The sequence below is a fragment of the Rhinopithecus roxellana genome, chromosome 5 (assembly GCF_007565055.1).
Source record: "Rhinopithecus roxellana isolate Shanxi Qingling chromosome 5, ASM756505v1, whole genome shotgun sequence".
NCBI classification, from domain to species: Eukaryota; Metazoa; Chordata; class Mammalia; order Primates; family Cercopithecidae; genus Rhinopithecus; species Rhinopithecus roxellana.
Genome location: NC_044553.1, coordinates 120,511,923 through 120,532,467, shown reverse-complemented (window position 1 = coordinate 120,532,467; position 20,545 = coordinate 120,511,923). Strand labels below are relative to the sequence as shown.

Sequence of the window (20,545 nt, the reverse complement as noted above, 5' to 3'; positions counted from 1 at the left end):
GCTACTCGGGAGGCAGAGGCTGCAGTGAGCCAAGAGCGCAGCCTCCCAAAGTGTCGCCTGGGTGACAGAGCCAGACCCTATCTCAAAAAACATTAAACTATCCTAATAAATAAATCGTTCAGGGTACAGACTCCCATATGCTGGGCCTTCAACACTTGTCTTTATATTGGAAGTCGTCTGTGGCCTCCGCGGAGAGGGCGCTTGGTGGGAGCTGGGATTGGTGGCCAGCTGAGCCTGGTTGAAGGGCGGTTTGGGCCGCGCCCACCACCCTAGCCTGTTTCGAGGAGGGGTAAGCCCAACGTGAGGCTCATTGGGTCGACAGGGGCACGTGACGAGTCCTGAGCCAATCCGTAGAAGGTAAAAGCTGCTTCCTGTTTGGGCATCAGTCCCCGGCGGGTCTGGTTTGGAGGTGCTGCGGCTCCGGACTGAGGTAGGTGGCAGGGTCCGCCAGTCTTGGGGGTCACTCCTCGTCAACCCTTTAGCCCGGGTCTTAATGAATGTCCTCTCGGCGGTTCTAATCCGAGCTCTACCCCCCCGGGTTCCTGCAGGGGCGGGACCACTTGGTCCAACCTTTGCCTTGGTCCAGCGCCTCCCGGAGGTTTCAGTCCATTTCACAGACCCGGCGTAGGCCTTGGGACCGGAGCGGCCCTCGCGGGGAGGTGAACAGGGCTGCGGCCGCCGCGCCCCGGGCAGCGACGTCACCGCCCTTGCGGGGGATTGGCCGCCTCACGTCGCGCGCCCTTCATACCTTTTCTCCCCGTGGCTGTCGGCGCCCACTGGGCGGGAGGCCCATTCGGAGGCGGCAGCTCTGCGCCTTGGCGTTTCCTCCAAGGCTGCCCACCGGAAGGACCTGTCCTAGAGGGTGGAGGGCATAGGGTCAAGATCAAGGTCAGAGGCCCCATTAGGTTGGGAGAGGACACGGAAGGGGTTAGGAGCGCAGGAACTGGGGTCGCAGGAGAGACCCAAGATCTGACTTCAGAGGCCTGAAAATGCCAGTGCAATTCTGTTTCAGCCCGGGTGCGGCGGCTCACGCCTGTAATCCCAGCACTTTGGGAGGCCGATGTGGTCGGATCGCTCGAGCCCAGGAGTTTGAGACCAGCCTGGGCAGCATAGCGAGACCTCTGTCTCTATTACATAAGTTATTAAAACAAAAACAAAAAAACCTGCTCCAGCCGAATCTGCTTGAAGTGGCGTTGCTGTTGTAACCACCAGACTGTGTTTGTCTCCCCATTTAAGGGTTAGCTCCTTGGGAGCAGGCAACTGTCCTCACTGGCACAGAGGAGGAGCGCTCAGTAAATTTTTGCTGGACGAATAAACGACTAGATAAGGTACAGTTGAAATCGTGTCTGTATAACTTTCTCAAAACCAACACGATGTCCAGGGATAATTTTTTTGTCAACGCTAAATACTGGATTCAGTAAGCTCATACTGTGTGTTTATTATGGCATGTACTCGCACCAAACCCTTTATTTGCATTTATTACAATTCTGTGAGGTAGGTTCAAACAGCACCGCCCCCACTTCCCTTTGTAAACTGAAGAAATGCAACTGGACTCAAGTTAATTGGCTAAGGTCACAAGGCCCCGCTAAGTTGCAGAGGCACTGCCTCCCAAACGCTCTTCTGCGTTCCACTGTGGGGTGAGGGGCAGAGCACTGTGTGTGGAGTTGGTGGGACCTGATTTTAGTCCTCTGCCCGTCTCTGTCTAGCTATGAGTGTGTAAGGGTTATTTTCTCTGGGAATCTCCTCTGTAAAACGACCATTTTGGTTCCCAAGATTACATGGGATAAAGTGCCAGATGCTGGGAAGCTGCGGGACGGGTGGGGGTGTCGGGGGCGCTCGGATCCTAGTCCAATGTCTAAAGGACAGGCCACTTCGTACCCACTTTGTGGCACGCTGAGCTTGAGCCAAAAGGGAGGACAGGGAAAGTGCCTCACTAAATATTTGAGAATCTTTGTAAATCCGGTAGGGCATTAGCTAGGGCGCCTGTTCAGCGAAACGTTGTGGCACGGACTCTGCCTTTGTGGTCAGGAGAATGATAGTTTCGCTATTTTATAGATAAGGCAACTCCAGCCCCTGGAAGGCCAGGACTTGCCAGTGTCCCACTAGCAGGCTCTTTACAAGAATCTTCCTGGGCCCGCCGCAGCCAGGTGGCGGACTGCAGAGGGCGCTGCTGGGGCATGGCGGAGGAGCGGCCAGGGGCCTGGTTCGGCTTCGGTTTTTGTGGCTTCGGGCAGGAGCTGGGCTCCGGACGCGGGCACCAGGTGCACAGCCCCAGTCCGCTGCGGGCGGGCGTCGACGTCTGCCGCGTGAGCGCGAGCTGGAGCTACACCGCCTTCGTGACTCGTGAGCCTCCCCGCCCCGTCCCCACTTATTCCAGCAGCACTCTCCAGTCGCCTCCCCGCACCGCTGTGGTCAGTCCAGGGTGTCTTCCCCGTTCAGGCCGCCAGCCCCACATTCTGGGTTGGTCCCCAATTCGGCCCCTTCCCAGGAACACCCCCCCGACCCCGCCTCCATTCTGGCCACCCTGCTCCAATCTAGACCAGCCCCCAGCGCCGTCCCCCAATTCTAGGCCCTCGGTGCGTGTCCCTTCCCCTCCCTAGCCCTCTCTCCGTCCCGCAGGTGGAGGCTGCGTGGAGCTGTCGGGCTCAGTCAGCGGTTCGGCGGGCGGCTGCAGGGACGCGTGGGCCTCGGAGGGGCTCCTTCTGGTGCTGCGCGCTGGGCCGGGGCCGGAGGCGTTACTGCAGGCCTGGGCGCCCGACTCGGCGCTGCGTGGGGAGCCCTTGTGGGCCCACAATGTGGTGCCCGAGGCCGAAGGGGAAGACGATCCGGGCGGTGAGGCCCAGACTGGGAGGCTACCCCTGTTGCCCTGCGCCCGTGCCTACGTGAGCCCGCGGCCTCCCTTCTACCGGCCTCTGGCTCCGGAGCTGCGGGCGCGCCAGCTGGAGCTGGGCGCCGAGCACGCGTTGCTGCTAGACGCGGCTGGTCAGGTGTTCTCCTGGGGCGGGGGCAGGTGAGCGGGGCCGGGGGCAGGTGAGGGCTGGTGATTGGAGAAGCAAGCGGAGCGGGGGGGACCCCTTAATGTGACTGTAGCTGACGAGGGTCTCCCTTGCTTAGGCATGGACAGCTGGGCCATGGGACCCTGGAGGCAGAGCTGGAGCCACGGCTATTGGAGGCGTTGCAGGGCCTAACCATGGCTGAGGTGGCCGCGGGGGGCTGGCATTCTGTGTGTGTGAGTGGTGAGTGACTTAGTGCTTCTCCAGAGGAGCTCATGATCTTGTGCAAACCTTCCTCCTCGTTTTCCAGTTTAGGTGGGTGGCCTACCCAGGCCTCCTTCCAAATTCATCCATCCATCGCCAGTCAGTTATGACTCCTAAATACCTCTCACCCTGGGTCTCCCCTGCTTGCACCATCGCCCACTCATACCTGGACCCTGAAGTTTGTTCCTAGCTTCTCTGTTACTGGTCTCACTGCCCCTCCTCTCCTCTCCCCACCTGCTACCAGTGAGGACTGTCTTTTAACAGTGCTCCTGAGGGAGTATGGAGTGTGAGGGGGCAGCAGAGCCAAGGAGAAGGGAGAAAGCTGCCTAGGGGACCATGACGTGTGGCACAGAGTGGATACTGAGGTGCCCAGCAGGTACCAGGATGGTGATGAGTGTGTCCCTGTGGTGGTGCCACAGCTGGCCAGAGTGAGGAGTTTCACTTGGTGATCCAGGTGCAGCTCCTTCCTAGGCTGTTAGAGCCCATGCAGAGAGGGTGAGGCTGGGAACAGATGATCTTTGCCTGTGTCTGGGGCTCTCAATTCTGGCTGCTACTTAGATTACCTGGAATCTTAAAAAGCTACCAATGCCAGGGGGGCCAGGCGTAGGGGCTCATGCCTATAATCCCAGCACTTTGGGAGGCCGAGGCGAGCGGATCGCGAGGTCAGGAGTTTGAGACCAGCCTGACCAACATGGTGAAACCCCGTCTCAAAAAAAAAAAAAACAAAATTAGCTGGGTGCAGTGGTGCGCACCTGTAGTCCCGGCTACTTGGGAGGCTGAGGCAGGAGAATCGTTTGAACCTGTGAAGTGGAGGTTGCAGTGAGCTGAGATCGAGCCACTGCACTCCAGCCTGGGCGACAGAGTGAGACTCTATCTCAAACAAAAACAAAAAACTACCAGTGACTGCCGGGCACGGTGGTTCATACCTGTAATCCCAGTACTTTGGGAGGCCAAGATGGATAGATCACGAGGTCAGGAGATAGAGACCATCCTGGCCAACATGGTGAAACCCCATCTCTACTAAACATACAAAAATTAGCTGGGCGTGGTGGCATGTGCCTGTAGTCCCAGCTACTCAGGAGGCTGAGGCAAGAGAATCGCTTGAACCCGGGAGGTGTAGGTTGCACTGAGCCGAGATCATGCCATTGCACTCCAGCTTGAGCAACAGAGTGAGACTCAGTCTCAAAAAAAAAAAAAAAAAAAAAAAACTACTAATGCCTTCCCCTGCACCATATTCTCATGGAACCAGCCTGGGCTGGTTGCCAAGCTCAGGAAACCCTGGGCTGAGCCTGGCCATCATGGCAAAACCTCGTCTTTGTACAAAAATATGAAAATGAGCTGGACGTGGTGGCTCGTGCCTGTGGTCGCAGCTACTCAGGAGGCTGAGGCTGGAGGATCACTTGAACCGTGAGCGGAGGTTGCAGTGAGCTAAGATCATGCCACTGCACTCCAGTCTGGGTGACAGAGTGAGACTGTCTCAAAGAAAAAAAAAAAAAAAAAACCCTGGGCTGGAGAGAAGAGAGACCAGACGGCTGGAAACAACCCACTGAGACACCCTGCACTCAAGGCCCAGAAGGAGTTTGAGGCCTTTAGTGTAGAGATTGAAGCATGGACGCATCCCGCCAGACTTCCTAGTTTCAGATCATTGCTGGGGCCCTGAGACCTTGGGCCTGGTACTTTAATCCCTCTGTGCTTCAGTTGTCGTGAATAAAATAGGGATCCTGCGTAAATGGCGATACTGTCATAAAACCACCTGTAGGGCTATTGTGAGAATTAAGTGATTATATTTGAAAAGCACACGAAACATCAGCATGGATTAAGCACTTCATAAAATCAGCTATTAGAAATTTTTAGAATTAGGCAGCTGTTCCAACCAAAAAGCTCTAGTGTTGTGGGAGGCCAGGAAGGGGAGAGCTGTACATGGCTTTCAACAGGACCACTGCGGGTGCAGTTGAAAAAGGGGCACAGGCCGGCCCAGTGGTGGTTTTATTTATTTATTTAGAGGGATTTTGCCATATTGCTGAGGCTAGTCTCAAACTTTTGAGCTCAAGTGATCCACCCATCTGAACCTCCCAAAGTGCTGGGTTACAGGCATGAGCCACCACACCTGGCCCCGGCCCTGTGGTTTTGAAAGGGAGACCACTGCGGCACTTACAGGGATACGTTTCTAAAATGAGGGGCAATTTGGCAGCGTAAGAATGGAAGTGGAAGGTCCACTAAGGGTCTTAAAGGGTGATCTGAAGGCATTGAGGGAGATGGAACCTAAGACAAGACCCTGGGGCCTGAGAGGAAGCACCTTGGCCTGGAGTGCTGCCTTGGGCAGGGCAGGCTTTAGTTGTCCCCATGAGCGGATGGGATGGGGAAGGGAGTTTGGATGTATGCAGGGGGTTCACAGTCTGTTTCATGTGTCCCCTTGATTTCTTTCAGAGACTGGGGATATTTATATCTGGGGCTGGAATGAATCGGGGCAGCTGGCCCTGCCCACCAGGAACCTGGCAGAGGATGGAGAGACTGTCACAAGGGAAGGTGAGGGTCAACTCGGCTCCCACAGCTGTCTCCCCAGGATGTGGCTGTCACTCCTAACTCCTGGCTGTATGCTGGCCTCAGAGCTACACTGCTCAGATGGAGCATGTGAACCCCTTACGGGAGGGAGCATTGGCAAGGCTGATGCCGGTCTTGGCACAACACACTTGTGCAGTAGTGCCAACCCTGCCTGTAGAATGTAGGGGTTGGGAGCACCAGATTTGGAGCTAGACAGTCATGTGCCTCAGAGCTGTTGTGGTAATAAGTGACAGCATGAATAAGGTTTAGCTCAGGGCTCAGTTGGCGTTCACATCATTATTATTATAATTCTAAAGCCACAGGACTGAATGAAGATGGTTCTCAGGTGAAGAGAACGGGCCGGGTTGAGGATGGAGCCCCTGCCCCCTTCATAGCTGTCCAGCCCTTCCCAGCATTACTGGATCTCCCCTTGGGCTCAGATGCAGCCAAGGTCAGCTGTGGATCCCGGCACACAGCTGTGGTGACACGTGAGTGGGGCTGGGAGGCTGGTTTAGGATGGAGCAGGAAGGCACTCCACGCCACTCGAGCTGCTGTGGAAAGGGGTGTGGTTGATGGAAAAACTTCTGTTATAAGGCTTTTGTGGCTCATACAGAGCAGCTACCTTGCTCAGTGGATAAGCCCCAACCCCCATGTTGTTTCACAGTAGTTCCCCAGCCTGTCAAGCTCAGAAGATTCTTCCTTCTGGTGGGAGGGTGATGCTCTCTGTCCTCCATGCATGCCCACAGACACATTCCCTGCCTGCCGCCACCTCTGACAGCAGGGTCTGTCCAGTCCGGCATGGAGGAAGACTGTGGCGCTCGGTAGTTGGGGCACACAGGAAGATCCGCCACTTTTTCCGTTGGGATCCTTTGCCATGCCACATGTGATCAGCCAGTTGTTGAGAATATGTTGTTCTACGCCAGGCACATCTCATGACGATTGTAATGTGCTAGCGGTGGGCTGTGCCAAGCCAGGCTGGATAAATGCCTTGCCAAAGAACAGTAGTGACAACTATTGATTGTTCTTTTGCTTTCAGGAACAGGGGAGCTCTACACCTGGGGCTGGGGTAAGTAAAAGGATTGTTTTTGTGACCCTGAAACCAAGGGGGAGAAAGACCTGGGAGTATAGGGCAGGTGACAAAGCCACCAAGACTAGAGGAAGCAGGGGCCTCGGCCAGGTCACTGGGAGGATCAGGACTGCTCCCTCCCTGGGGTTGGAACAGACGTAGGCACACTGAGTCCGAGCCCAGACGGGGGAGACATGGAGAGGATATTGGTACCACCTGCCTACCTCTCTGAAAGACTGTCTTAAGGGAGTATCCAACCAGCATTTACAAAGCAGCTTTTTGTGGATGTGACACTGGGTGGATAAAAAGGTATGATGGAAATGTGTGCTCTGAACATGTTAGCTTGGGTAGCAGGGAAGTCTGGAGGAGCGTCTGGCCTGGAGTGGCTGGTCGCCACTAGCCTCTTGGGGATACCCAAGTTGGCCTGGCTCTGGGTCTCCCGGATTCACAGAGCAGTGGGGCACAATCCTAGCACCTCATTTAATAGTCTGGGCCCCTTCGTGGAGGGAAAGAAGCAGCAAGACCCAGTGGAGACTATGGCAAAGGGGCTGGTTTCACTTTAGGTAAATATGGACAGCTGGGCCACAAGGACACCACCAGCTTGGATTGGCCCCGCCGTGTGGAATACTTTGTAGATGAGCAACTCCAAGTAAAGGCTGTCACCTGTGGGCCCTGGAACACCTACGTGTATGCTGTGGAGAAAGGGAAGAGTTGACGTGTGTATGTATATGTATATACAACACCTGCGAAACCCCCATTCAGGTCAAGGAAAACCATTGCCTGCACCCCAAGGGCCCTGTATTTGCCCCTCCCCATCATAGTCCTGCCTTTCACCCTCAAGCACCATCCTAAAATTGTCTGCACTTTAGAAACACCTGGAGAACATTGAAAACCCTGTCTGCCTAAGATCAGCATCAATGAAACAACGAAATCAACGAAACAATGAAATCAGAACCTCTGGGTGTGTGGCCTAGATACTGGTAGATTCAAAGCTCCACCCACCTCACCCCAGGTAATTTGATGTGTAGCTGAGATTGGGGCACATTCCAGGTCATCTTCCTTTGTCACTTTCCTGCTTTCGTTTGAATTTTACCAGCCTTGCATGCATCCTTATACAACATAGTTGTTTGCTTTTAAGTATTAGATAAATGGAATCTTGTATATGTGCTTTTGTGTCGTTTTTGTCACTCAGCATTGTGTGATCCATCCTTGTTGGGTCCTGGAGTTCTTTCATTTTTAATGCTATATGGTGTTCCGTTGTATGAATAATACCTCAAGTGATACAGTTTTGTTGATGGTCATTTTGTTTCTGATTTTGGTCATTCCACATAATACTTTCAGCAGCCTTCTGCACACGTGCACAGGTTCCTTTGCAGAACATTGAGTTGAATTGCTAAGTCAAGAGATACCTTTAATTTTACTAGATAACTGTTTTCCACCAGCAGGGTGGTGTCTACTGTGGCTGAAATGTCAGGTAGATGCACACCGATTTTAATTTGCATTTCCCTGAATACTGATGAGGTTGAGTAGCTTTTCATTTGTGTATTGGATAGCTGGCATGGTGGCTCACACCTGTAGTCCCAGCACTTTGGGAGGCTAAGTGGGGTGATTGCTTGAGGTGAAGAGTTCATATTTCTCGGCCATTTGGAATTTTTCTGTTGTGAAGTGCCTGTTCAAGTTTTCTGGCCTTTTAAAATGTTCTGTATTCTCCTTAGTGATTTTTCTTTTGGATATTTCAGATCCAAGGCTTTTGAGAGTTAATATTCAGAGTATCTTCTGCTACCATGTAGTTTGTTGTTTCAGTCTTTCCTGGTATTACCAATTTTTGTTTGATACTTAGGTGATGCTTACTCCATGCCAGGTAAGGCTCAAAGTGCTTTACAAGTATCAACTTATTTTGATAAAGTAAGTTTAACATCAGTAGTTTTCTATATGGTTAAATTGTATTTGTGCATGTATGTGTCTGTGGTTTAGCAAATGTTTCCCACCCATGGGGTCTTTAATTTTTTTTTTTTCTTCTCTTTTTTATTGTGGTAAAATATACTGAACATAAAATGTTCAATAAAAGAGAAAAATTTTTTAAACCATTTTTAAGTACATAGTTCAGTGACATATGCATTTACTGTGGTGCAACCATCACTATGCATTTCCAGAACTTTTTCATCATTCCATGCTGAGACTCTGCACATTAAACACTTAACTCCCCACTCTCCCCTTCCCCAGCCCCTGGCAACCAGTCCTAACCTTCTGTTTCTATGACTACTGTAAGTGCCTCATGTAAGTGTAATCCCATAGTATTTGTCTTTTTATGACTGGCTTATTTCACTTAGCAGCATGTCCTCCAAGTTCATCCATGATGTAGCTTATGTATCCGGACTTCCTGCCTTTTAAAGGCTAACATTCTGTTGTACGTATATATTGCTTTTTATTCATCCGTGCATTGGTGGATAGTTGAGTTGTTCACTACAGTGAATAATGCTGCTGTGAACATGGGTGTACAACTCTGAGTCTCTGCTTTCAGTTCTTTTGGATTTATACCCAGAATGGAATTGCTTGTGTGGTAATTCTAATTTTTTTTGAGGAACTGCCCTACTGTTTCCCACAGAGGCTGCATCATTTTACATTCCCACTAGAAGTGCACACGAATCCTAATTTCTCCACATCTATACTTGTTTTCTATTTGTTGGTTAACAGCCATCCTAATGGGTATGAAGTGGGTTTCATTGTGGGTTTTTTTTTTTTTTTGGATAGGGTCTCTCTGTTGCCCAGGCTAGAGTACAGCCTCCACCTCCTGGGTTTAAGCCATCCTCCTGGGTAGCTGGGGCTACAGGCACGTGCCACCACATCTGGCTAGTTTTTTGTATTTTTAGTAGAGATGGGGTTGTGCCATGTTGCCCAGGCTGGTCTCGAACTGCTGGGCTCATGTGATCCACTTGCCTTAGCCTCCCAAAGTACTACGATTATAGGCATGAGCCATCGCGCCTGGCCAAGCCATTTTTTAAAATGGACAGAAGTCAACAAAGACGACAGAAGGATGGCAAATAAGCATGTGAAAAGGTGCTCTACATCATTAGTCATTAGGGAATTGTAAATGGAAACAATAGTGAGACACCACTTCATACACCAGAATAACTAGAATTATATAAAGGTTGAACATACCAACTGTTGGTGAAGATGTGGAGAAACTGGAACCTTCATACATTACTGGTAGGAATGTAAAATGGTACAACTGCTTTGGCAAACAGTTTGGCATTTCTTTTTTCTTTTTTTGAGATGGAGTCTTATTCTGTTGCCCAGGCTGGAGTGCAGTAGCACAGTCTTGGCTCACTGCAACCTCCGCCTCCTGAGTTCAAGCAATTCTCCTGCCTCAGCCTCCTGAATAGCTGAGCTTACAGGTGTGTGCCACCACACCCAGCTAATTTTTGTATTTTTAGTTGAGACGGGGTTTCACCATGTTGGCCAGGCTGGTCTTGAACTCCTGACCTTGTGATCTGCCCACCTTAGCCTCCCAAAGTGCAGGGATTACAGGCGTGAGCCACCATGCCGGCCCAGTTTGGCATTTCTTAAAAAGTTAAGTGTATACCTACCACAGATGTGATCCAGCCATTTCACTCCTAGGTATTTATCCAGAAAAAAATACATATCCATACAAAAACTTGTATATGAATGTTTATAGCAGCCTTATTTTTAATAGCCAAAAACTGAAGAAAAGCCAAATGTGAAAAATAAACCTAATAAATAAACCTGTAGAAAATGCAAACTAATCTGTAGTAACAAAGAAATTGGTGGGCCGGGTACAGTGACTCATGCCCGTAATACCAGCACTTTGGGAGGCCAAGGTGGGCGGATCATGAGGTCAGGAGATTGAGACCATCCTGGCTAACACAGTGAAACCCTGTCTCTACTAAAAATACAAAAATTTACCGGGTGTGGTGGCACACGCCTGCAGTCCCAGCTACTCGGGAGGCTGAGGCAGGAGAATCCCTTCAACCTGGGAGGCAGAGTTGAGATCGCGCCACTGCACTCCAGCTGGCAAGAACGAGACTCCATGTCAAAAAAAAAAAAAAAAAAAATCAGTGGTTGCTGTGCAGGGTGAGGCTGGGAAGGAGGAATGAGAAAGGGGTGGGAGGCAACTTCTGGGGTAGAGATGCTTGGTTAACTTGACTGTAGTGATGGTTTTTCTGTCTTACCCTTCACATGTGTACAGTTTATATCCATCCTCCCTCAGTAATGCTGTTGAAGTTGGGCAGCCTCCCCATATTGAGACAAATGGCATTGAAGCCAGAAGCTTCCTAGGACTCCCTTTGCTCTTTACACATCAGGGGTTAGGTTTTATATTTCTCACAAAAAATTAGTGAGAATAAGAGATATTCTTTTTTTTTTTGAGACGGAGTCTTGCTCTGTCACCCAGGCTGGAGTGCAGTGGCCGGATCTCAGCTCGCTGCAAGCTCCGCCTCCCAGGCTCACGCCATTCTCCTGCCTCAGCCTCCCGAGTAGCTGGGACTACAGGTGCCTGCCACCTTGCCTGGCTAGTTTTTTGTAGTTTTTAGTAGAGACAGGGTTTCACCGTGTTAGCCAGGATGGTCTTGATCTCCTGACCTCGTGATCCACCCGTCTCGGCCTCCCAAAGTGCTGGGATTACAGGCTTGAGCCACCGTGCCCGGCCGAGATATTCTTAATTTAGAAATGTACCAGAGAGTATTTTAAAAATCACACTCTGCCAGGTGTGGTGGCTCACGCCTGTCATCCTAGCACTTTGGGAGGCAGGCAAATCATCTGAGGTCAGGAGTCCAAGACCAGCCTGGCCAACATGGTGAAACTCTGTCTCTATTAAAAATATAAAAATTAGTCAGGTGTGGTGATGTGTGCCTGTAATTCCAGCGAATCAGGAGGCTGAGGCAGGAGAATCGCTTGAACCTGGGAGGTGGAAGTTGCAGGGAACCAAGATAGTGCCACTGTACTTCAGCCTGGGCGATGGAGTGAGACTCAAAAAAAAAGAAAAAAAAATCACATTCCTAACTAAAAATTTCCAGGAGGCCGGGCGCAGTGGCTCACGCCTGTAATCCCAGCACTTTGGGAGGCCGAGGCCAGTGGATCATGAGGTCAGGAGATCGAGACCATCCTGGCTAACACGGTGAAATCCCCGTCTCTACTAAAAATGCAAAAAATTAGCTGGACGTGGTGGCGGGCACCTGTAGTCCCAGCTACTCGGGAGGCTGAGGCAGGAGAATGGCGTGAACCCTGGAGGCGGAGCTTGCTGTGAGCCGAGATCGTGCCACAGCACTCCAGCCTGGGCAGAGCAAGACTCCGTCTCAAAAAAAAAAAAAAAAAAAAAAAAAAAAAAAATTTCCAGGAGGTTCTTTTAGTTTTTTCTGTTTCTGTTTTTCACACACAGACCAACCAACTCAAAAAGTGACTGGGGAAAAAAAGGAAACACCACACTGTATCTTTTTGAAATGTAAGTATACAGATTTTAATTTATTTTTAAGAATAATTTTATATTTTAAAAACAGGACATGTATGAGTAAACAAGTGTGGCTGACACAGACCAAGTCCACACTGATAAGCTTTTGAGAACCATTTACACTAGGTTGACAGTAGTACTGCTGCAGGCAGACAGAGGAAGAATAAATAATAGTGCTTCAAGAAGAGTAGTGATTGAGAGGGTAGGTAAAGAGGGCGTCTCATCGTGGATGTTAGAGCAGGAACAACTCCCCAGTAGTGACATGTGCAAAGTTCCAGATCTCCACGACAAAGACAGCCCAACCCATTGGAACAAACAGACTCCCAATGCAGCTGGCAACTGCAGGGGTAGAAGAACTCAGGCAAAGTAGGCACAGGAATGGGGAGATGGGAGCCAGGGACAAATGCTGAGGAAAGCATTCCAACAAACATGTGTGTTCATACATGCATACCCCCAACAAAGGGCATTGCACTGTGTAACAGAACTGAACACAATTTAACAAAGCAGTTCCCAGCCTTCCTGTCACCTCTTTGGCAGTAGGGCAGGCCATCTCAACTTCAGACACACAGACATTCTCATCAGGAGGAAGGCTGTCCTGTGTGGTGGGGACAAAGCTTCAGGTGAGAGCAAAGCTATGATAGCTACAGCATTAAGTGAACATGCCTAAACAAAAAAGATGTTAATTACTAGTTACAGGTATACATGCCAGAACTACCCCAGGGATGGGCATAGTCAGTCATTTTCCTACACAGTGGTGAAATAAAACAAGCTTTGATCATGCTTCAGCAAGTAGAATTATGTGGTAGAGGTCAGGCCCCATATGCTAAAATTTGCACTTCCTGCCATAAACTTTTAAGGTATTTAAGTCAAAACCAAGTCTCCTAGGACCACTAAACCTACGATGGACTTTCATCTGTAACACTCATTCACATCTTTAAGTTAGGCCCATGGTCATGGAACCTGTCCAGGGTTTCAAGCACGCCTAGGCTGAAGAAAAACTAAAGTCACCCCCATATAACTAGGTCCAGTCTAGGCACAGGAAGCCCCAGCTGGCTGACTGATCAGGGCTTCTCAGGACTGGATGTTGGTTGAATTGAGGATTCCAGAAGTAGCATCAGATTTGGAAGCCTTTGAAAGTTCTCGCTGTTGAAAAATAAATAACATCAGTGGCAATACTGCCTCTATTACACATGCCCCACCCTTCTAAGTGTGATTTAAATGTCAGCAAAAGGTCCCTTGAAGGCAGTTTCTCTGAGATCCCCAGCCTGGCATAGGCTGCGTTAGGAGTAAAAGGCAAAGAACTCTGAGCACCATTCTATTAGTCATAGACAGAGTGCATGTGCACGCATGCCTGTGATCCCTTTCCTCAGCCAGTCCCTTCTGTTACACCTCAGAGAAATCCTTCATCCAGTCATACACCATATAATGACATTTCAGTTAACAACAGGCCACATACAGTATGGTGGTCCCATAAGATTATACCGTATTTTTACTGTACCTTTTCTATGTTTAGATACACAAATACTTACCATTGCGTTTACAACTGCCTACAGTATCCCAGCCTGAATCAAAAAAACCCACAATTGCCTATAGTATTCTTTCTGTAACATGCTGCCCAGGTTTGTAGCCTAGGAGGAAAACGCCATACCATATAGCTTAGGTGTATAGGCTGTACTGTCTAGGACTGTTATGTGCACAATGAAATTGCCCCACACATTCTCAGAACATATCCGTCATTAAGTGAGGCATGACTCTACTTCACAAAGCTACTTTAGAGTCGTCAAGTAGGCAACAAGCTTTGGTCTCTTGAAGCCCTCTATAAAACAGTGGGCCACAACATATATCTACCAATCCCTGGGGCTGAGGCCTTGTAACCTGCTGGTGATTTGATCTCATGCTGGAGCACATGGTATAGCAGCAAAAGATAAAGCATGAATGGCCATTGAGAAAGACAGATATTAGCAGAGGTTAGTTTACCGGCTTTGGTGCTGCCTGGTGGAGTCTATCAGTCATAGCAACCCAAACCAGATGAACCTACCTAGGACTAGCCACAGAGATAGGCAGGTACATTTAAGCCTCAACTAGATAACATGGGCCTTGGTTGAACAAGCAAAAAAGAGAAAGCTGGACCTCCGTCCAGCAGTCAGCCAGAGTGACACACACCCACTTTTATAGGTAGAAGCACCACCAGCCACGTAATTTGAAAAACTTGCCGGAGTAGGAAGCCAGTTTCAGTGATTAAAATTAGCTGCAGCCTTGGCCAACTGTTCCATTCTCCATCCCTGCAGCAATTAAGAGGGGAGGCAGGCTAGGGGTTTAACTCAACATATCCCCTCAAGGGTGAGGGACATCCTCACCTCTTGCTAGTAAAATATTGAGAGAAGAGAAGACAGATTAAGTAAAAGGCAGTGTAATTAGGTGTTAGCAGATATAGAGTAGGATACTAGGAAGTGAAAAGCATTCTGGAAAAACTTGCTTCCAATGCTTCGTCTATGCTTCAGTAGCTCAATGTACGGAAAGAGGCAAAGGTAAGGAAATTGGCATTAGCTAGCTGAGAACAGACAGAGCTGGCAGTTGAGCCCTGAGGTTAGGAAGGCATATACTCCAGGAAATAATCAGCACACAGGCCAAGAGCCTCATTGTAGGCAGCACACAGCTGGGGCTCCCTTCCCCATGTGATGGGGCCTCTATTCTTTCCAGCTACTGCCAGCCTTTGATGTCACAATTGGGGAGGGTCAAGGTTTTCTGTTAAACACGATTTAAAACTGCCTGACTTTAGGGGCTGAGAATCCAATTCAAGTCTGAACAAATTTTCTTATTAATCTGTTGTGAATGTAAATCAGATGTGTTTTTTTTGAGTCCATGATAGGAATTCCTGCTTCCTTTGTAACACTGCCGAGATTATTGGTTAGTGTAGCCCTGTGCCCAGATGAATGAAGCCAGCAGATGACAGATCAGTTAGGAAAAGGGACAAGGGACATGGGACATGCAGGGGTTGCCATACAGACCTGAAGCCCAACAGTGGAACTGTCAGAGAGGGACGGATCCTTCTAAGAACAAAGAATTGAGACAATTACCAAGAACTCCACCAAGAGAGCACCAGGGCAGTGACAGAGGGGTTGCCTCTGGCAGCCAGGGAATGGTATATATTAAGCAGAAGGATCCAGGTTAAATGTCTAGTTGCTGCTGCCAACTTCTTTCTTATACAACCCCCCCTTAAATCACACCCACCCCACCATGGTCAAAGCAGGAAAGGGATTCTCAGCCTCCAAGGTAGCTACCCTAGCTAATAGCCTGGGTGCCCCTGGGAAGATACCCACTCTGCCCCAACTGTGTGCTCCCCAGAGACTGGTAGATATTAGAAAAGGTGAATTACCGCAAACTCAGAATAGGTGCTGGCAACAGAATTAATGCTGAAGTTGCGCTGGAGGGGGGCCGAGCCAGGGTACCCACCACTCAGGATGCTGCCGTTGAGCTCCAGGTTCTCCTTGTTGGCTCCATGCCTGCCAGTACGGGGTGTTTTCTTCCCTGAACAGGTGGAAGCAGCAACCGGCTGCAGAGAAAGGAAAGAGATCCATGTATCCTCCTCCTAATGAACGTGCACATACAATACCTGCACTGGTCAACGGCTGAGACTATCTTTATATTCATGTCTATAATCCTATACTTTTTAGTTAAAAAAAAAAAAATATATGGGGCTGGGTGTGGCTCACGCCTATAATCCCAACACTTTGGGAAGCCAAGACAGGAGGATTGCTTGAGGCCACATGTTCAAGACCAGCCTGGGCAACATAACAGAACCCCATCTCTAGAAAATTTTTTAAAATATGAATTCTTGATTTACACAACACCTATCTTGTGCATCATCTAATAAAATATTTGAAAGACTGTGTTTTACCGCATACTTTTCAACATCTCTACTGAGTACTTGGCATGTCTAGTGATCTGGTTTCACTGGGCTGGAACCCACATGTAGGGGATTTAGCTCCATACCAGCTGAAGACTGGGCTTGGAATTGAGTCAGCTTGGAATTGAGTCCACAGCGACACTGCCTGATCTTCAGTTTCCCAGACATCCCAGTGCTTCTCATGGTACCAGTGGGGCTCAGAGTGACTGTTCTCTTTTTTTGCACATTAATTTTGGACCATTATTTAATGCTGAGCTAGCTTATATCTGTCAACTCTCAGCATGTAAGTAAGAACCAAATCCAGGGATCTTAGAATCCAGAACAAGTAGGTGGGGCCTCTGGGTGAACAGGCTAGGGATGCATGTGAGGATGTGCTTAGACACAGGGCATACTAACCTTGCTGCCAGAAGGAGGAAGTCGAGACACAGGGGAGTGGTAGATTGTCCCTCCAAAGATAGGCCGAATGCTACTATTGGCCGTAGCATTGGACATGGTGGTAGTGTTCAGCTACAGAGAAGAACACATGGGTTACTTATGTGCAGTAACATCCTCAGCATTTTCAGCAACCCGTCTCTACCCTATAGAGAAATGACTATTGGAGGCAGTCCAGGGAAGATGGCTTTGCATGGTGAAGGGCCTGCTGTGTCTAATACTGCACAGGTTTGAAGAAACCTGTGGAAAGTTTTCAAAGCCTATTGATATCCAGCAAATGTTAATGTAAAATGGTACAACCACTGTGGCACAAGACATCTAGCATACGATCCAGCCATTCTACTCTCAGGTGTCTCTACCCAAAAGAAACGAAAGCAGAGATCCATACAAAGACTTAGATGTAAATGTTCATAGCAGCTACCTGCAACAGCCAAAAGCTGGAAACAACCAAATACCCATCAGCAAGTAAGTGGACAAACTGTGGCAAATTCATACAGTGGAATGAATATTGATCTGCAATAAAAAGGAGTCACCTTTTGATACATGCAACAACAGAGATGAATCTATACTAAATGAAAGAAGCCAGACAAAAAAGTATATATACTGCGGGATTCTATGTAAAATGTTTCAAAATGCAAACATCTGTAGTTAAAGAGTAAATCCCTACTTGCCACAGCTAGAGGCTGGGGGCAAATCAGGAACCAGGGAAGGAGGGAGGTAATACAAAGAGGCACTAGGAAACTTTGGGGACCATGGAAATGTTCATTATCTAACTTATGGTGACAGTTTCATTATGTAAACGTACATATGTCAAAACATATGCTAATAAGAGCTCTAAACGTTTTTGAGATGGGGGTCTCACTCTGTCACCCAGGCTGGAGTACAGTGGTACAATCTTGGTTCACTGTAGCCTCAACCTTCTGGGCTCAAGCAGTCCTCCAACCCCAGCCTCCTGAGTAGCTGGGACCACAGGTGTGTGCCACCACAACCAGCTTTTTTTTTTTTTTTTTTTTTTTGAGACGGAGTCTTGCTCTGCCACCCAGGCTGGAGTGCAGTGGCCAGATCTCAGCTCACTGCAAGCTCCACCTCCCGGGTTTACGCCATTCTCCTGCCTCAGCCTCCCGGGTAGCTGGGACTACAGGCGCCCGCCTCGTCACCCGGCTAGTTTTTTGTATTTTTAAGTAGAGACGGGGTTTCACCGTATTAGCCAGGATGGTCTTGATCTCCTGACCTTGTGATCCACCCGTCTCGGCCTCCCAAAGTGCTGGGATTACAGGCTTGAGCCACCGCGCCTGGCCAACCAGCTAATTTTTGTGTTTTTAGTAGAGATGGGGCTTCAACATGTTACCCAGGCTAGTCTCCCAACTCCTGAGTTCAAGCAATCCCCCTACCTTGGCTTCCTAAAGTATTAAGATTACAGGCTTGAGCCACTGCGCCCAGCCAAAACTTTTTTTTTTTTAAATTAAAAAAACTATAGGGAGCTGGGCACAGTGGCTCATGCCTGCAATCCAGCACTTTGGGAGGCTGAGGTGGGTGGATCATTTGAGGTTGGGAGTATGAGACCAGCCTGACCAACATGGAGAAACCCCATGTCTACTAAAAATAAAAAATTAGCCGGGTGTGGTAGCGCATACCTGTAATCCCAGCTACTCGGGAGGCTGAGGCAGGAGAATCGCTTGAACCCGGGAGGTGGAGGTTCACGCCTGTAATCCCAGCACTTTGGGAGGCTGAGGCAGGTGAATCTTCTGAGGTCAAGAGATTGAGACCATCCTGGCCAACAAAGTGAAACCCCATCTCTACCAAAAATACAAAAATTAGGTGGGCATGGTGGCACAGGCCTGTAGCCCCACCTACTCAGGAGGCTGAGGCATGAGAATCACTTGAACTCAGGAGGCGGAGGTTGCAGTGAGCCGAGATCACGCCACTGCACTCTAGCTTGGCAACAGAGCAAGACTCCATCTCAAAAACAAAAACAAAAAACACATTTTAGGCCAGGCACAGTGGCTCATGCCCTATAATCCCAGCACTTTGGGAGGCTGAGGCAGGAGGATTGCTTGAGCTCAGGAGTTTTGAGACCAGCCTGGACAACTTAGTGAGACCTCGTTTCTACTAAAACTCAAAACCCACCCCCCCCCAAAAAAAATTAGCTTGGTATGGTGGCATGTGCCTGTAAGTCTCAGCTACGTAGAGGCTGAGATTAGAGAATCACTTGAGCCCAGGAGGTTGAGCTGCAGTGAGCCATTATGACACCACTGCATTCCAGTGTGGGCGACAGAGCAAGACACTGTCTAAAAAGAATAAATTTATGTTACAAAATATGAGTAGGGAGAAGAAATAATGCTTTTATTTATCAAAAAGAAAAAAGTAGGCCAGGCGCAGAGGCTCACGCCTGTAATCCCAGCACTTTGAAAGTAGAGGTGGGTGGATCACCTGAGGTCAGGAATTCAAGACCAGCCTAGCCAACATGGAGAAACCCTGTCTCTACTAAAAATACAAAATTAGCTGGGCGTGGTGGCACATGCCTGTAATCCCAGTTACTTGGGAGGCTGAGGCAGGAGAATCGCTTGAACCTAGGAGGCGGAGGCTGTAGTGAGCTGAGAACATGCCATTGCACTCCAGCCTAGGCAACAAGAGCGAAACTGTCTCAAAAAAATAAAATAAAATAAATAAATAAATAAAGTCCTCTCTGACTTTGTGCTGTAGAGATGAAGAATCATTACATGTTTCATTTAGTAAGTAAGCATGAACGTTGTTTTTCACATGGTACAACATGGCCACCTCTTGGCCTTACAGGGAAAACCAGTGAAGCTTTCTTTTCATCATTACCAGAATGTTAGCAATCATTCCCCCCCCCCTCGAATTTAATGCAAGGACTCAAGCGCAGACACCAAAGCTGGCCACTCTGTGACTGTCACTATAGGCTGCTATTCAGCCTTCCATTCACTCTCAAGTGGACTCGACATGAAGGGACAGAAGAACCCTTTCCCCTCTGCAGGACCGAGGGCAAGAGATGTAGGGAAAAGAAAGATCAGACTGTTACTGTGTCTATGGAGAAAAGGAAGACATAAGAAACTCCATTTTGATCTGTACTAAGAAAAATTGTTTTGCCTTGAGATGGTGTTAATCTGCAACTTTAGCCCCAACCCTGTACTCACAGAAACATGTGCTGTATGGAATCAGGGTTTAAGGGATCTAGGGCTGTGCAGGATGTGCCTTGTTAACAGTATGTTTACAGGCAATATGCTTGGTAAAAGTCATCGCCATTCTCCATTCTCGATTAACCAGGGGCACAATGCACTGCGGAAAGCCGCAGGGACCTCTGCCCAAGAAAGCCTGGGTATTGTCCAGGTATTTTCCGCCACTGAGACAGCCAGAGATAGGGCCTCGTGGGAATGGAAAGACCTGACTGTCCCCTAACCCGACACCTGTAAAGGGTCTGTGCTGAGGAGGATTAGTAAAAGAGGAAGGCCTCTGTCTCCTGCATGCCCCTGGGAACGGAATGTCTTGGTGTAAAACCCGATCATATATTTGTTCTATTCTGAGACAGGAGAAAACCGCCCTGTGGCTGGAGGCGAGATATGCTGGTGGCAATACTGTTCTGTTACCCTTTACTACACTGACATGTTTGGGTGGAGAGAAGCATAAATCTGGCCTACGTGCACATCCAGGCACAGTACTTTCCCTTGAACTTATTTGTGACACAGCTTACTTCGCTCACATGTTTTCCTGCTGACCTTCTCCCCACTATCACCCTGTCCTCCTGCTGCATTCCCCTTGCCGAGACAGTGAAAATAATAAAAAATACTGAGGGAACTCGGAGACCGGTGCGGGTGTGGGTCCTCTGTATGCTGAGCACTTGTCCCCTGGGCCCACTGTTC

The 20,545-nt window shown here is 49.0% G+C and overlaps 2 protein-coding genes across 13 annotated transcripts in view; one reads left to right on the top strand and one right to left on the bottom strand.

Moving 5' to 3' along the window:
• Nucleotides 1–161: 161 nt before the first annotated feature.
• On the top strand, nucleotides 162–16,216 carry RCCD1 (RCC1 domain containing 1). 2 transcript variants are annotated; one of them, XR_004057259.1, is made up of 12 exons: nucleotides 162–430; nucleotides 1,237–1,328; nucleotides 2,144–2,343; nucleotides 2,620–3,010; nucleotides 3,115–3,236; nucleotides 5,685–5,783; nucleotides 6,116–6,286; nucleotides 6,835–6,864; nucleotides 7,428–7,584; nucleotides 7,734–7,876; nucleotides 12,260–12,322; nucleotides 15,865–16,216. XR_004057259.1 is itself a non-coding variant. In XM_030930293.1 (10 exons), the coding sequence occupies exons 3-9, from the start codon at nucleotides 2,178–2,180 to the stop codon at nucleotides 7,577–7,579; spliced, it is 1,131 nt and encodes a 376-aa protein (XP_030786153.1). In that variant the 5' UTR covers nucleotides 162–430; nucleotides 1,237–1,328; nucleotides 2,144–2,177; the 3' UTR covers nucleotides 7,580–7,584; nucleotides 7,734–8,955. The 2 variants fall into 2 exon arrangements, 1 of the variants encoding a protein (XP_030786153.1); XM_030930293.1 differs by lacking the exons at nucleotides 12,260–12,322; nucleotides 15,865–16,216 and having other exon boundaries at nucleotides 7,734–8,955.
• The window catches only part of PRC1 (protein regulator of cytokinesis 1), a 29,064-nt gene continuing 20,829 nt past the window's right edge, over nucleotides 12,311–20,545 (bottom strand). For 3 of the 11 annotated variants that reach the window (XM_010384772.2, XM_030930288.1, XM_030930287.1), the window contains 4 exons: nucleotides 16,632–16,742; nucleotides 15,705–15,881; nucleotides 15,337–15,378; nucleotides 12,311–12,923 (listed from right to left, as the gene is read on the bottom strand). In XM_010384772.2, coding sequence (XP_010383074.1) covers nucleotides 12,561–12,923; nucleotides 15,337–15,378; nucleotides 15,705–15,881; nucleotides 16,632–16,742 — 693 coding nt within the window. In that variant the 3' untranslated portion in view covers nucleotides 12,311–12,560. Of the gene's footprint in view, nucleotides 15,379–15,704; nucleotides 15,882–16,631; nucleotides 16,743–20,545 lie in introns of all 11 variants that reach the window. The other 8 variants (XM_010384773.2, XM_030930291.1, XM_030930292.1 and 5 more) reach the window with 8 other exon arrangements.

Coding starts and splice junctions, on each gene's coding strand:
- RCCD1 (XM_030930293.1), top strand. CDS start 2,178: ATGGCGGAGGAGCGGCCAGGGGCCTGGTTCGGCTTCGGTTTTTGTGGC. Junction 5,784..6,115: donor AGAGACTGTCACAAGGGAAG/GTGAGGGTCAAC, acceptor ATAATTCTAAAG/CCACAGGACTGAATGAAGAT. Junction 6,287..6,834: donor GCACACAGCTGTGGTGACAC/GTGAGTGGGGCT, acceptor TTTTGCTTTCAG/GAACAGGGGAGCTCTACACC.